Source organism: Vicugna pacos, chromosome 8 (assembly GCF_048564905.1).
Source record: "Vicugna pacos chromosome 8, VicPac4, whole genome shotgun sequence".
NCBI classification, from domain to species: domain Eukaryota; kingdom Metazoa; phylum Chordata; class Mammalia; order Artiodactyla; family Camelidae; genus Vicugna; species Vicugna pacos.
Window position 1 is genome coordinate 49,062,121 of NC_132994.1, and position 15,009 is coordinate 49,077,129.

At 35.4% G+C, this 15,009-nt stretch overlaps 1 protein-coding gene across 1 annotated transcript in view; it reads left to right on the forward strand.

Moving 5' to 3' along the window:
* The window catches only part of LAMA2 (laminin subunit alpha 2), a 518,385-nt gene that overhangs the window by 310,163 nt on the left and 193,213 nt on the right, over positions 1 to 15,009 (forward strand). Inside the window, exons 19-21 of the mRNA XM_072965855.1 lie at positions 2,803 to 3,014; positions 7,952 to 8,058; positions 13,404 to 13,584. Coding sequence (XP_072821956.1) covers positions 2,803 to 3,014; positions 7,952 to 8,058; positions 13,404 to 13,584 — 500 coding nt within the window. The remainder of the gene's footprint in view (positions 1 to 2,802; positions 3,015 to 7,951; positions 8,059 to 13,403; positions 13,585 to 15,009) is intronic.

Below are 15,009 nucleotides of genomic sequence, written 5' to 3' on the forward strand. Positions count from 1 at the left end.
TTTGAAGACTGTACCTTATTTATATTAATATCATATAAAAGTGTTCAGTAGATGTTTAAGGAAGGGTGGGAGGGGGAAAAAAGCAAGAGCCTTTCTAATTTGCTTAGAGAGATTGAAACATTGTGTTCAGTGTATAGATAGTAAGAACCTAAGCCGCAGATTTTAGCCAAAAGTTACTGAAAAAATGATGGAGCAGAATGAGGTAAGAAAAAAGTCTCGCCAGTTTCCTTTCTTCCTCTCATTGTTGTTTCTTTGCACTTCTGCCATTTTCTCTCAGAGAGAGAGAGAGAGAGAGAGAGAGAGACAGGTTCCTAGGTTATCAATAGAAATAACCATATTACATAACTAGATGTGTTACCTATGTTTAAAGGGTCTTTTTCTAAAATATTACAGTGTGATTTGAAAAAAAGTTAGTGAATGTGTAAAGGAGCAGTGACTTTGCCATGTCAAGTTGTCCATCTCTAGTAAAAAAATCAATAAACTCTGTTTAAAAATGTCGTCCTTCTGCCTTACATATGAAAATGAGAGGATTTGAGATTTCAAAGTACAATTTGTTTTGGTACAGTGAAAATCTGAAAAGCTGGAAAGGTTTAAAGGACTGTGATTTACACCAATTTTAATTAGGTGAATCCAACTTGATCAGACTATAAAACACTATTGTTATTAATAAAATATGATTAGCAATACTGTATTCACTGACCCTAGAATCACCTTTTAATTTCTATTGAAACATTTTTTAAGTCTCTAAGAATACTGTTCTGTGTATAAATACACAGAAGCACATACTTATGCATGTGCACACATACACACACTAGTAATAAAATCTGAACGCTCACTTTAAGTGAAGTGGCATATAAATGATGCATCACGTATATTCAGTATGTCTCCTTACATGTCCTACAACAAAAAATAAAAGACAGATGCTTCTTCACTTATTCTATTTAATTGTAGTTATTTTCTCCTGGTTTGAAGTGATTTTTTAAAATTATTATTATGAGAGAATTTTGGACTTATTAATTGTTATCTACATTAAAAAAATTCCCAGATCTCATTATATAGTGTCGTCTCTCCTGAGGACACTAAATCATTTTGAGAAAAGTGAGATGAAAATAATGGGGTTTTGTTATCTGTGATAATGATCATTTTATATTGTTATTCTAGCGGACCAAATTCACTCTCTTAATGGTAAACAAAATGAGATGTGAATATATGTGGATGTGATCATAAGCCCTGAATATCAAGTAAGGCAAGAAGAATTGGGTTAAAATTCAAAAGGATCTTATTATCTTTATTGAATATCATTCCCGAAGTGATTGTGGGGGAATTTTCTGCACCAATATATTAGTTAATATTTTACAATAGGGAATTGATAAGCAATTCTATTTGTGGGTGGCAGTATTCTTCCAAGCAATATTTATACAATGACTTTCACAATTTATAAAGTATTTTGTTAAAATTAAAACTAGTAATCTCATTAAAAATTATGATAACAAGGTAATTCTACAAGCTTATTATGGCACCTATAAATGTCTTAGAAAACTTAGAATTATCAAAGTACTTTACCAAATTAATGACATTGCTCCACAATCATGATACTATTAAAGTATCCTCGTATAATTTAAGCCTTTTCTATTTTGAATGGTAGAGAGCATTTCTTTCTGCACAATGACTTACATATCTGTAAGTAGATGAACATAAAAAAATACTATACTATTGAAATTATATTCTCCCACATTGTTTTTATTGCCCTTCGATTTTGACTCTTGCTGCAAAAGACTCTTTATTTTGCTACGATGGCACAGATCACAGAGATCACAGAGCTAACCTGAGGATAAGACTTCAGATGCACTGTTTCATTTCTCCTTTGGCAAGTGGAGCTTAATATGAAGCATGAGCAAATGTAACTGAACGAGAAGACAGAGCAGAATATAAATAGGTGCTTGCATAAAGGTGTCTCTGTGTATCTGACACGTTAAGTAGCATTTTAAAACAAAACATGTGGTTAAAGGGAAATTTGATACTATAATTTTAAAAAACTCTCCTATGCCTCATAAAGAAATGAGCTTTCATTTTTCCAATAATACGTAAAATAGTATTTAGTCTTAAAAAAAAACCTAGAGTTTGTTAATAAGAGTTGTGGGCACAGTTAAGCATCACCTTACGTCATGTTACCATAACATGCAGGCATGCCTGCTTCTCAGCAAAGATTCTTCAGTGGACATCTGCCTCTGTATGGATATGCAAATACATAAAAGCCTGTTATTCTTTCAGAGATACTCACAGCCCCCACACAAATAATGAGAATCTTTCTATTTTCTCTGTAATAAATTCTGAATTCTCACTATTGAATTTCCTTGTGAGCCTGTTTCCTCATAATAAGCTCTTGCTGTAACAACAACAAAAAATGTGAACCTTACATATTTGCACAGAAAACAACCAACTGGAGTAGATACATATGATGTGTTGTACTACAAAGGCTTTCCAACATGGACCTGGATTCCTCCAGAGTGCCAGCAGCAGATTTCTTATTATGCTTTGGTCTCATCTTCAGTGCCAGTGACAAGATTTTTTTTTCTCTGGCTGAAATCTAATTACTAGTGGGGCTGGCAGGATTTCATCTTGTATCTACACTGCAGTAACAGGAAACATTTTTTTAAATCACCTTGCACTTGAGAAAAAGAGCACTTAAAGGGAAAGCGTATCCTGTGAGAGGGGTAAAATGAAAAAAAATATATAAACATTGCCCCCAGTGGGTTTCATGAGTTCCTCCCAAATATTCACTGATGAAATTTTTCACCCTAGGTGTGCAGAAGGCTATTTTGGACAACCTTCTGTACCTGGAGGATCGTGTCAGCCATGCCAATGCAATGACAACCTTGACTTCTCCATTCCTGGCAGCTGTGACAGCTTGTCTGGCTCCTGTCTGATATGTAAGCCAGGTGTAACGGGCCGGTACTGTGAGCTTTGTGCTGATGGATATTTTGGAGACGCAGCTGATGCAAAGAACTGTCAGCGTAAGTCCTGAACTATTGATGCCCCTGACAGAATTGATGTATTGCACCTCAAGGAGCTGATGAGTGCTTGAGTGGGGATTGGAGAGTAGGAAATTATGTATAATACACGTAAGGTAGCTGCACAGCCCATCCACAGAGTCTGAATATTCAGGTGGATTTCTTTGTGCTGAGATTAAATCCTTTCAAAATTGCTGCACTGTTGAGGTGTCATTGTTTTTCAAATGATACACATATTTCCATTTACATGTGAAATGTAGATTTTTAAATAAATCTACGTCTATGACAGGTAAGAAGAATTTGAAAATTGGGTAGGCCCTATTTATCCTTATTGTTTATCTCAGTTCCAATCATCTTCTTGAAATAAATTTATCCGCCCATATTATTCCATTTGTACCTGTCAGTAGGTGTTAACCTGTTATGCTTTCTTATGTAAACTTCATATTCTTGCATTTCATAATAGGTGTAAAAATCTGCCAGTCTTCTAGCACACTGGCATTTGTGATTGTTTGAGAGATTAACTATCACCTTAGGACTGTTCATAGAATGCTACTTCTGTGTTTTCTTTCCACAAGACTAGCTATTGTAGGGCTTCATCCATATTAGTTACATTCCCACCCTGACTGTCATCTCCTTAGTTGTGTTATTTAGCGTTGCACAGAATTTATAAATGTTCTATATTAGTGGTAATGTAATATGCAACGGCAATCTCGTGCAGAATCAAATGGAGTGAGAATCCGTGTTAGTCCACGTTAGCACTGGACACTGCCATCAACTTCACCTGCTGTTACAATCTTTAGGCAGAGCAGGTTCACGTCTGCTGACTTCATTATCTAAGATGAGACTCTTCTAATTATTCAGTTGAGTCCCAAGATCTGCAAAATTATGGAAACCACTAGGAATGTAGTGCCTGTTATTGTCTTCCCTAAACACCAAAGACCTTATAGGGCCCCCAATTTCAATAAGAAATGTGTCTTTCTCCTCACAGGTTTGGAAGATGAGTGCCAACTTTTTCTCATTTAAAAATGACAGTTTGTTGAGTCAAAAACAAATCCCTCTCTGGAATAATCAGCAACTATTAATATCACCCATAAATTGTCAATTTTTTTTAAGCAGTATTTCTAGGAGGCTTAGAAGCATGTTTAAACACCGTGGATTTGTGGCTTCTGTGTAAAATCACAGGGAGCATAAGAAATTTTCCCATTCAAACACATCATCTAGGATCTACACTATCTAGCTGTGTGAACTTGGGCAGGACATTTGACTTCACTGAGATTCGGCTTCCTCATTTACATAAAGGGTCATAGTTTTCTGTGGGGATTAAAGAATCTAGCATATGAGAGCATCCTGGGAGCTGCCTGGGGCCTGGGCTGCTCACACCTAGTAGCTCAGTGGCTCCTTTTGTGGAGATGCTCTTAGCCTGTATGAGTATCCACGCCTCACTAGTTTTAGGGCTGTGTTACTCGTTGAATGACCTTGTTTACTATCTTCCAAAAACCCTCTCCATAAAATTGAGGAGACAGTTCAACTATTTTTTTACTGTGGTAAATTCAGAATCTGTAGCATGAAGTCTTAAGAACACATAGAAGAATTTAGTCTAAAGACACTTTTGAACCATCACCAATTTTTATATCACTTGCCATGAGGTATAGACATGATTATGTTTTTTTTGTATATATATTTTTATTGGAATATAGTCAGTTTACAATGTTGTGTCAATTTCTGGTGTACAGCACAATGCTTCAATCATACATGAACATATATACATTCATTTTCAGATTCTTTTTCAGCAAAAGTTAAGTTACTACAAGATATTTAATATAGTTCCCAGTACTATACAGTATGAACTTGTTTATTTATTTTATACATATTAGTATTTGCAAATTTCAAACTCCCAATTTATCCCTTCCCACCCCCTTCCCCCTTTGGTTTCTATGTCTGTGAATCTTTTTCTTGTTTGTAAATAAGTTTGTTTGCCTTTTTTTTTTTTTTTAAGATTCCACGTATAAGTGATACCGTATGGTATTTTTCTTTCTCTTTCTGGCTTACTTCACTTAGAATGACAATCTCCATGTCCATCTGTGTTGCTGCAAATGACATTATGTTATTCTTTTTATGGCTGAATAGTATTCCATTGTAAAAATACATCACAACTTCTTTATCCAGTCATCTATTGGTGGACATTTAGATTGTTTCCCTATCTTGGCTATTGTAAATAATGCTGCTATGAACATTGGGACATGATTATGTTTTTAATGCTCTTTAGCATATAAAAATATCAGAAACTTATTTACTGTCCATTTTATGATATTTCATAGATACAGTGGCTCTTCTATGCAGAGTTGGTAAACCCTAAAGAAAAGAAAATTCACAGTGAACTATTAATTTAGTTGCCTCTAGATCTGTTCCTGAAAAGCATACTACTATAAAAATGTATTTTGCCTTTTGAATTTATCTATATTGTTTGTGTCATATATTTCATTTTTAAATACCAATCAAAGTTCTATATTGTTTTTTATTATTTTAAGAGGATTTTATGGCATATAATCTGGTATTCCTTACTCTAAGAAAAAGTGGCTTTTAAATTCTAAATTTTTTGAGATTTTAAAAATTGATTTATAATGTATGTATATAAGAAACTCGTATAAAGAAACTAAAAGTATATACAACAATTCTAGTATCCAAATGAAAGGAGTATTTAAGGAAAATATTTTCTTCAACCTTTTCTCACATACCAGCTATAGACTCTCTCTCTTTAAGCTATCACCTACAGATAACTGACTGGGGTCATTTCCTCAGGGGCCTCCCAACTAGTATCAAGTTAGCAAACACTGAAGGCCACACTGCTGGAAGAAAAATCAAGCAATTTTTAGGAAACAGTAAAACTAAATACAACCTCTAGCCAAATGAACAGAAAAATCGCATAGGCTCGTGGAGTAGGTATTTATAATTTTTTATAAGTTGTGCTTAAATCAAAATATTCAGAGACATGAAATAGTGTACAAAATTTACCAAAACGATCTGTGAATAGTCTCAATTCCCATGTCATCTCCTCACATTTTTATTGTGGTATCAATGCAATTATATGTACTATAAAAAATACACTTGTAGAGTACAGAGTGAACCATTCATTACTGTTCTTTTTGTGAAAAAGCTGCTTAATTTTTAGACTGATTTATTATATGTTTCCAAATAACATTGGACAACTGCATAACACAGAAATGACAAAAGATTACTGAAACCAGATACATTTTCTATATTTAGAGACAGTATAAATGGTAAAATAAAAATGATTTTTAAAAATTATAATGCTATTCTCTTAATACACTTAAAAAAAGTTTTTATCTTATATACATTTTATTGAATATGTTTGACATAAAACATTTTATAAATTTAAGGTGTAAAAACATGTTACTTTTATACATGTATATATGGTAATGTGGTTGCCATTGTAGTGATATTTATCCTACTATATAATTATGGTACAATATTATTGTCAACATTCACTATACTGTACATTAGATTGCTATGGCTTATTTACTACTTGTTGAAGTTTGTACCCTTAAACAACATCAATTTTATCCCCTCATCCCATAGTAACCACCATTTTACTCTGTGTTTTTTGAGTTTGACTTTTTCAGATTCCATGTATAAGTAAGTGGTATCAGTACTTGTCTTTCTCTGTTTGACTTACCTCACTTAGCATAATGTGCTCAAGGTTCTTCCATGTCATTGCAGATGGCAGGGTATCCTCCTTTCTCATAGCTAAATAATCTTTCACTGTGTATATACACCACATCTTTTTATCCACTCACCCATTGATGAGCATTTGGGTTGTTTCCATATCCTGGCTATTGTGAATAACACTGCAGTAAACAGGGGAATGCATTTATCTCTTCGAAATACTGTTTTCATTTCCTTTGGGTATATATCCAGATGTGAGATTGCTGGATTATATGGTAGATCTATTTTTAATTTTTTAAGGAACCTACATATTGTTCTTCATAGCAATTGGACCAATTTACATCCCCACCAACAGTGTACAGAAGGTTCCCTTTTCACCACATCCTCACCAGCACCTGTTATCTCTTGTCTTCTTGATGCTAGTCATTCTACAGGTGTGAGGTGATATCTCATTGTGGTTTTGATTCGCATTTCCCTGATGATTAATGGTGCTGAACATCTTTTTGTGTGCCTGTCAGCCACTTTGATGTCCTCTTTGGAAAAATGTCTACTTAACTGCTTTTGCCTTACATAATTTTCTAATCTCAAAGATTTATGTATATGTGTATATATGTGTATTTTATCTCAAGCTCATTTTTTGAGCTTAATACAAAAACTGGCACATAGTAAATAATCATTAAATTGAAAAAATAATTAATTTTGCATCATTAATAGTGGCATTAATATTATGCCATGCATGCTATTAATTTTGATAATTTCTCAATATTATTTCAGCTCCAGAGTCAGTATGCATTACTTGTAATGAGACTATAAAATGTTTAATGTCACCCCAGTATACCTATGGAGAAGCAGAACAGCTGGAGGAGTGATGGAAAGAACATTTTACCTGAAGTCAGGGGACTGAGGTTCTGGACTCAGCTATTTCACCTGCTAATCACATGGCCTTGTTTAAGTTATGGCTACTTTGAATTTTAGCATCTTCATTCTCAAAATTGGAGTAATAATGGTGGCATTAATATTTTCAGAGCATATGATGTGCCAGGAACTGTGCTGCAGCTTTACATAAATCCTTTCTACAGCTTGTAGAGTTGTAAAGATCAAATGCTATAATGCCTAACAGAAAACCTATCAGTCAGAAAACATTCTATTCTAAAACTTTGTGGTAGAATTACCATCTGGAGGCCATTATTATTTAACAAGCCTATTAAGACTGTTAGAACATTTTTCCCAACCACAGATCTCTCTTCTCTTTGCAGCCTGTCACTGTAACACCAACGGCTCCTTCTCTGAAATTTGCCATGCCCAGACAGGGCAGTGTGAGTGCAAACCTAACGTGCAGGGACGGCGGTGTGATGAATGCAAGGTAAGAAGCAGGAGCTAATCGATGAATCACTTCTTTGTTCAAACTTTTCATTGGCTTTCAGTGACATACACCTGAGTATATTGAATGATGGGTTCAGGATTATCTAATTCTACACGTAAAATCACTGTGATCATTGAAATGTTTTCTTCAAAATAGAACAAAATTTGCCATAAACTATCATGTGACCTTAACCTGTGTTTTCTTGGTAGTGAGTTTGTGTAATATTTACTGTAATTCAGATATTTCTGAAACAACATACAAATTTAACCTCAGTCTATGGAGAGTCAAGGACTCTTTGTTTCTATGTTTTTGGCAAAAAGAAATGTCTCACCCTTTGCTTTTATCAAACACTTTGTTCTAGTTCCATCATTTAAAAGATCTGGAGAGCATTCTATTCAACAAAAGCTTTCAGTAGAGCAGCAAATCATAGTATTTTTTAGACACCATTTTGTTACAATGAAACACAAATCAAAATATGTTGCTCTCTGGTCCTGAACGTATTGCCCTGCCTTCAGCTTGGTGAGCACCTTGACATTCCTCCATGAGACTGCGTGGATTTGCACTCTCTTTCACATAAATATGTAATTTTGGGGTGATAGACACTGTTAAGCAGAATCAAGCACTTCTCAGATGTCAAACTGGCCTTTCTGTAGGAAGCTTGAAAATATCATTTGCTTCTATCTCTTGAATAACATTATATGCTCTTTTTTTCTTCTGTTTTTCTATTGGTTTTTAAAGCCCACTATGAGGTGGGACCCCGAGAAGCAATTCTGTGTGTTATGTGGCTGCAATCCCGTTGGCTCTGTGACACCGCAGTGTGATATTACAGGAAGATGTGTCTGTAAATCAGGCTTCGTAGGGAAACGATGCAACCTCAGCAGGCAGGTGCACCGACAGGAGCAGCAGCCCCAGAGAGTACAGTGGGTGCTGGGGTCCCCCCAGAGGTGGGGCTTCAGCAGCTCCGGCGGATGTCCTCGGGGAGCCCATCGGCCCGTGGCCCCGGTAATCCCAGAGGCGCTGCATGGCTTGTACCTCGGCATGCTGTGTTCCGCGTGCTGCTGCTGCTGGCCTGCCCTGATGGTGTCTTACCAAATAATGGTCGCTAAGTGTGCAAATTGCAAGTGTGAAAACTAGGCAATTCCTGGCTGAAGTCTTGCCTTGTAAAGACAGCTGTCAGTATGTTTTTAAAAGTATATTCAAGTTCATAGGTTCATAAACGTTTCAATTGATCACAGATTCGTAGAAAACAAGGAGAAATTTGTTTGTAGGAACCTATAATCTTAGAAGTGGAAGGAACCTCAGGCATTATTTGGAGCAAATGAAGGGAACAAATGAATGAAAAAATGAAGGGAAATCTAGCAAAGAAAGTGACTTGCCCAAGAAAATCAAGCCCAGGCTGACATTTCCTCATATTTATGATTTTGTTACATTTCCACATCATAATTTTGCTCATGTATACAACAAACAACAAGCATACTATAAATTTTCAACACATTATAAATGTACAACATATACAAAGTAAAGTAGCATGTCTTCTACTACAAAAGTTTGGTCCTCCTCATAGGGCAAAACAAAACAAATGCTGGGAGGAAGAAAGTTAATAAGAGAAAGGGAGGGAAAGAAAGAGAGGAGGGAGGAGGAAAGAATAGGTTCAAGGCCAAGTTACAGAGTACCCAGAAAACAGGACTTGCCAGTGTAGACTCAGAGCTTCTGGGAGAATTAAGAGTAAGGGATAAAAGAAGGAGATGGAGAAGGAAGAGGAGGAGAAGAGGAAGAGGAAGAAGTAAAAGAAAGAGAAGGAGGAGGGAGGGGGAGAGGAGAAGGAGGAGGGAGGGGGAGAGGAGGAGGAGGAGGGAGGGGGAGAGGAGGAGGAGAGGAAGAGGAAGAATGAATAGAAGAAGAAGGAGAAGAAGAGAGGAAGAGGAAAGGCAGAAGAAAACATTTATGATTTTATTTCTTGGCTCTTTATTGACATTTTGATGTCAATAAGAAAACTACTTTTGATATCAAACTGCCTCAGGTCAAATCCCAGCTCCACTGCTTCATGTAAACTGTAAAACGGTTTCTGAAATCTTCCTGTAATTCAGCTTCTTTATTTGTAATAGGACCTACTTCATAGGGTTTATGTTTTCTTGGATCCTCCAAGGAGGAAATGCCAAAAAATGTATGGGGGGATACTCCAGTGAAGGATGGCTGGGGAGAGAGCATAGTATTCAGGGAGCCTTTGGCTAAAATGCAGGTCTGAGCATGTGAAAGGAGAGAGGGAAGGAAATATTGGGTAGAAAAGCCTCATTGGGTGCATTCTGCCCAAATCTGAAATTCTTGGCCAGGTCAAGGGGAAATGCCCAAGTAAAGTTTGCCCATTAGGGGATTCCTGAATTGAGCAGGAAGATTTTAGTACTTCAGTGCACCAGTCATTGACTAGGAGAAGTGTGACTTGCTCTGAGCTCCTTGAGTGGATCCAAACGAGTGGAAGCAAGCTGGGCTTATTAATCAGAGACACTCCCAGTGCAGGGACCAGTCCAGGCACCTCCATGACTGTTTCTGAGTTGTCACGAGAACAACTCAGAAGACATCCATCTGCAGAGTTCTTGGTAAATGTTGAGTGTTATTACTGTTATTATTACTATTGTTATTCAGTGAAGACATCTTTAAAAGAGAGTATGTTTTTCAGAAATAAATGCATACATTAAAAGTAAAAGAAAGGGACAGTAACGGATCAATGTGTCTCCAAAATAAAAATTTGGCAGAATTTTAACCCTGATTCATGTCCTTTTCTTACATATCCTACAGCACTTATGTATGGAGTGCTGTTTTGTCCTGAGACCATTTCTCCTGTGAGGCAGTATATGTGAGAGTTAAGAGCACAGACTCTGAAGCCAGGCTGGCTGTTTTGGAATCCTGACTCCACAATTACTTGACCTTTCTGTGCCTCAGTTTCACCACTCTGTAAAATATTGTAATAACTAACTTCCAGGATGTCTTGAGAATTTAAATGAATTCGTATTTGTAAAGACTTTAGAACAGTGTCAGGCACACAGCAAGCATAACATGTAAGTGCTAGTTTTTATTATTACCCCAAATGAGAGTAAAACTTCCCACTGAGACTGAACAGGCACTTCCTTCCATGTATGTTTTACTTTGTTAATCTCAATTAATAAGAATGTTTGTTCCTTAAATTTGTTTACTACAGGGCTTTGCCTAATCTGTGAAATAAATTTCTGAACACCAATTTATTAACATTTTATCACTGGATTCTTGTAGAATTTGTTTTGGTGTAACTTAGGCTTTAAAACTGCATTAGTTAAATATTTGAAAAGTGTGGTAAAGACATTACTTCTTACATATTTCTTTACATAATCAACTGTGGAATTTTTTAAATAAGTAATGATTTGAAAGTTCATTTAATATTTTATTGATTTAACCATTAAAGGTATATAGAGATTTACAGATATGCTAAATGAGGCAAACTTAGGAAATAAAGATGAATGGAAACTGCTATCTCTATGATTCAAATACTAAATCAGAAAATTTAGGATATAAGGACAAATGCAAAATACTACTTTAAAAAATGCTTTAGTATATAATGTTCTGGTCTTTTTTCTGTGTATATATGTTGCTCTTTGTGTGTGTCTGGGTGGTATGTGTGTCTTTATGGGTATGTAATTAGAATTGTAGTATAAATATAATTTTGTATACTGTTTATTGAGATTTTACTTGTGCTATATGCTAAGCATATTCATATCGTTAAAACTGCTTCAAAAACAGGAGTTTAATGATTGCATATCATTTCATAACATGAATGTATCATAATTTAATTTATTCAACTTTTTCTCTAACATTGAACATTTAAATGCCTCTACAGTTACTCACTATAATAAATAATATCATAATGGGTATGTTTGTACTTTAACCATTTTCCCAATTTCTGATTATTTTTCTAGGCTGGGTATTTAGAATTGTATATTGAATTGGTTTTTAGGAACAAAAATACGATGTTTTATTTTTTTCTTATAACTAAATATAATTTCAAAAGCAAGTGTTAGGTCATTTATTAGAAGCGATGCACACCTTCTTCTTCAATTATATAGTGAAACTGGAATTAACTAGAAATAAAAATAAAGTCAACAGTAAATATAAAGGTTAAAATGATTATCAAACTTAATCAACCCATTTACATTTGAAAAACAAAACTATTCTTAGCTACAGTCATTTAAAAAGACTTATTTTCAGTGTGATTTTGTTTTCCAGGACTTACTTTTGATACTGTTAAAAATAATGGCAAAAATGCATAATGGGGCTTATTCATTTCTCTTTGGGTGGCTCACATTAAATAGCAAGATTTATTTTTACCAAGGAGTAATTATTAAGTCTAATTTTCCAAAATAGGAATTAGTTTTACAAAGAAGTAATTACTGAGGCTAATTTCCCAGATTAAAATATCATAATAATGTGACAAACTTGTTTAAAAGACAGCCCTGACATACTTTAAGTAGGATATGTGCTTTTCATTTTTCTAGCAGGAGTGATTTTTAATCCATCGCATTTTCTAACAGACTCACTCTAGGTCTGATAACATGTATTTCCAGAAAGTCAGCCAAAGCCAGTAATGCATGACCATGGAAGGTTATTTCTTACAAATAGATAAGATATGTGCATATGAATAACTCATCAGAGAATAAAAGTTCTCCTTCATCTGCCTAATCTGGTACTTTGATATGTGCTCTCACAAGTCAATTTTGGTTGTTAGGTTGAAACCCAAGAAACTAAATGTTAGTCAGACCAATTATTTTGTCACTATAGGCATAAGCTAAGAGTTATATTTACAATGTGAGCCCGATAGTGATGATTGGAAGTAGTTACGGATGTATGACCAAAAAATTAGGTCAAATATTTAGAGGAATAATGATTTAACTTTAGGCTACTGGCCAATAATACTGAAAATATTTTTACCAAGTAAAAGAACTTAATGAGATCTGAAAGTAATCGATTTAGAGTATTAAGAAGGAAGCATGAAAACATTTTAATTAAATAGAAATGCCATCCTAGCTTATGTACACATTGCCATTAGAATCTTGGGAAGTATAGGGAAAGGCTGGTGAGAATAATAAGACTGGATGATAGTGCCCTCGTTCTGCCAGTAATCTCAGTGCGATTTCGAAGTGAACTTTTCTCGTAGACACTGTAGAAAAGGCCTATTAGATTAAATGGCAACCCAATTGTCACCACTGAAGCACCTTGATAACCCACAGGCTCCTCTTTTCCCGCCTGATCTTACTGTGCATCTTGTTCCATTGTGCATTATTGATTTAAATGTAATTTTTCTCCTGCCTTTTCTGTGCCAGCCTGAAACCTTTGGCCTCCAATCGGCAACGGGGTGTGTTCCCTGCAACTGCAACTCCTTTGGGTCTAAATCATTCGACTGTGAAGAGAGTGGTCAATGTTGGTGCCAACCTGGAGTAACAGGAAAGAAATGTGACCGCTGTGCTCACGGCTATTTCAACTTCCAAGAAGGAGGATGCACAGGTCTGTAAATAAGACTAAGCCCTACGCATTCATTGTCTGGTTTTGGTGTTTAGGCGTCCGTAACAACTTGTTATATAGGGTTGCTAGAGATGGAAGGAAATGCACCTTGGCAACGAGCGTATGATACAAAAAGTATTTAATCTAACATGTAATATGTATTTATTTTAAATAAACTACATGAAACACATCACAATTTGAAACATTGCCCTGTAAATAACTGTGTTTGCAAGTACTCGATAAAAACCCATCAGCAGACCCCAGTTCTGCTGTCTCCTTTCCTATCTGTGACCTCTGTTCAGTCATTCATTCAAAAGGCTACCGCAGCTTGGATGTCAGATGTTCAGTTTTTCTGGTGCCCGTGTTATCTCAGTTTAAACTTTAGTCCCAAGCTAATACAGTTCAACTTTTCCTTTTCCTATTGCAAAATTGGTCAAGGATCAGGGAACTTAATATCTTTTTCTGGTACCAAAAAATATATATGTTTTCATCTACTGCCAGGTGCCTTGAAAACTGTGATGTTCTGAGAGAAATAGATTGGCTCTAGATACTTGCTAGTTCATGGGAAAATGCAAGCAGGGGTTTCTAGCCATGATTCCCTCAAGCAGTGTTCTCATGTCCAGCTACAGTCTTCCTACAAAATCCTGAATTAAGAAAATAGAAATTAGCATGCTACAGATGAAAGTACAGATTGAACATTGGACTTAACTTAATAGTCACTAATTTGGAATTGACCCCTATTCCAACGGCCACTAGATTGAATGTTACCCTTGTTTACTAAATTCACTAATTCGACATTGATGATACTCCCACACTCTCAGCACCAGAATAAATAGACAGCAAGATTAAGACGTTATTATTGACTACTGCAGCAAATTTATGTGAGAAGTGGCAAGAATAATATTTAAACTTATTTTAAAAACCAGTGCCTTTCAGATAATCTCAACCACTTTTGATATACAGTTTTTATATAAATGAAGCCATTATAAGTTATTCTGAATGTTATAATTGTAGATCTTCTAAGAACCTGTGGAGGTCTCTATGCCAATATTGTATATATTAAAAATTTTGCAGGTGCATTTTAAAATATATTTTGTTTTTTTAAATCCAATTCTCACTAACATTTTCACTTCATATGAATTGATGAGAAAGTACTATACATTCAGATCTATCCGCTACCAGAAATTATAAATAACAAAAACATTATTTAAGATTATTAAATGGTGGGAACATTTTAGAAATGCAGACTAAGCAGCATTCTAACCCAGAGAAGCAGAACAGAAACAAAGTACAAAACAGGCAGGATAGCATTATGGTTGAGAGCATGACTCCCACAAAGAGCTTGGATTTGTTTAGTGACTCCACCAGCAATTAGTTATGTGATCTTTACTGAGTGACCTGGTCTCACTGTCCCTCTGCAAAATTCAT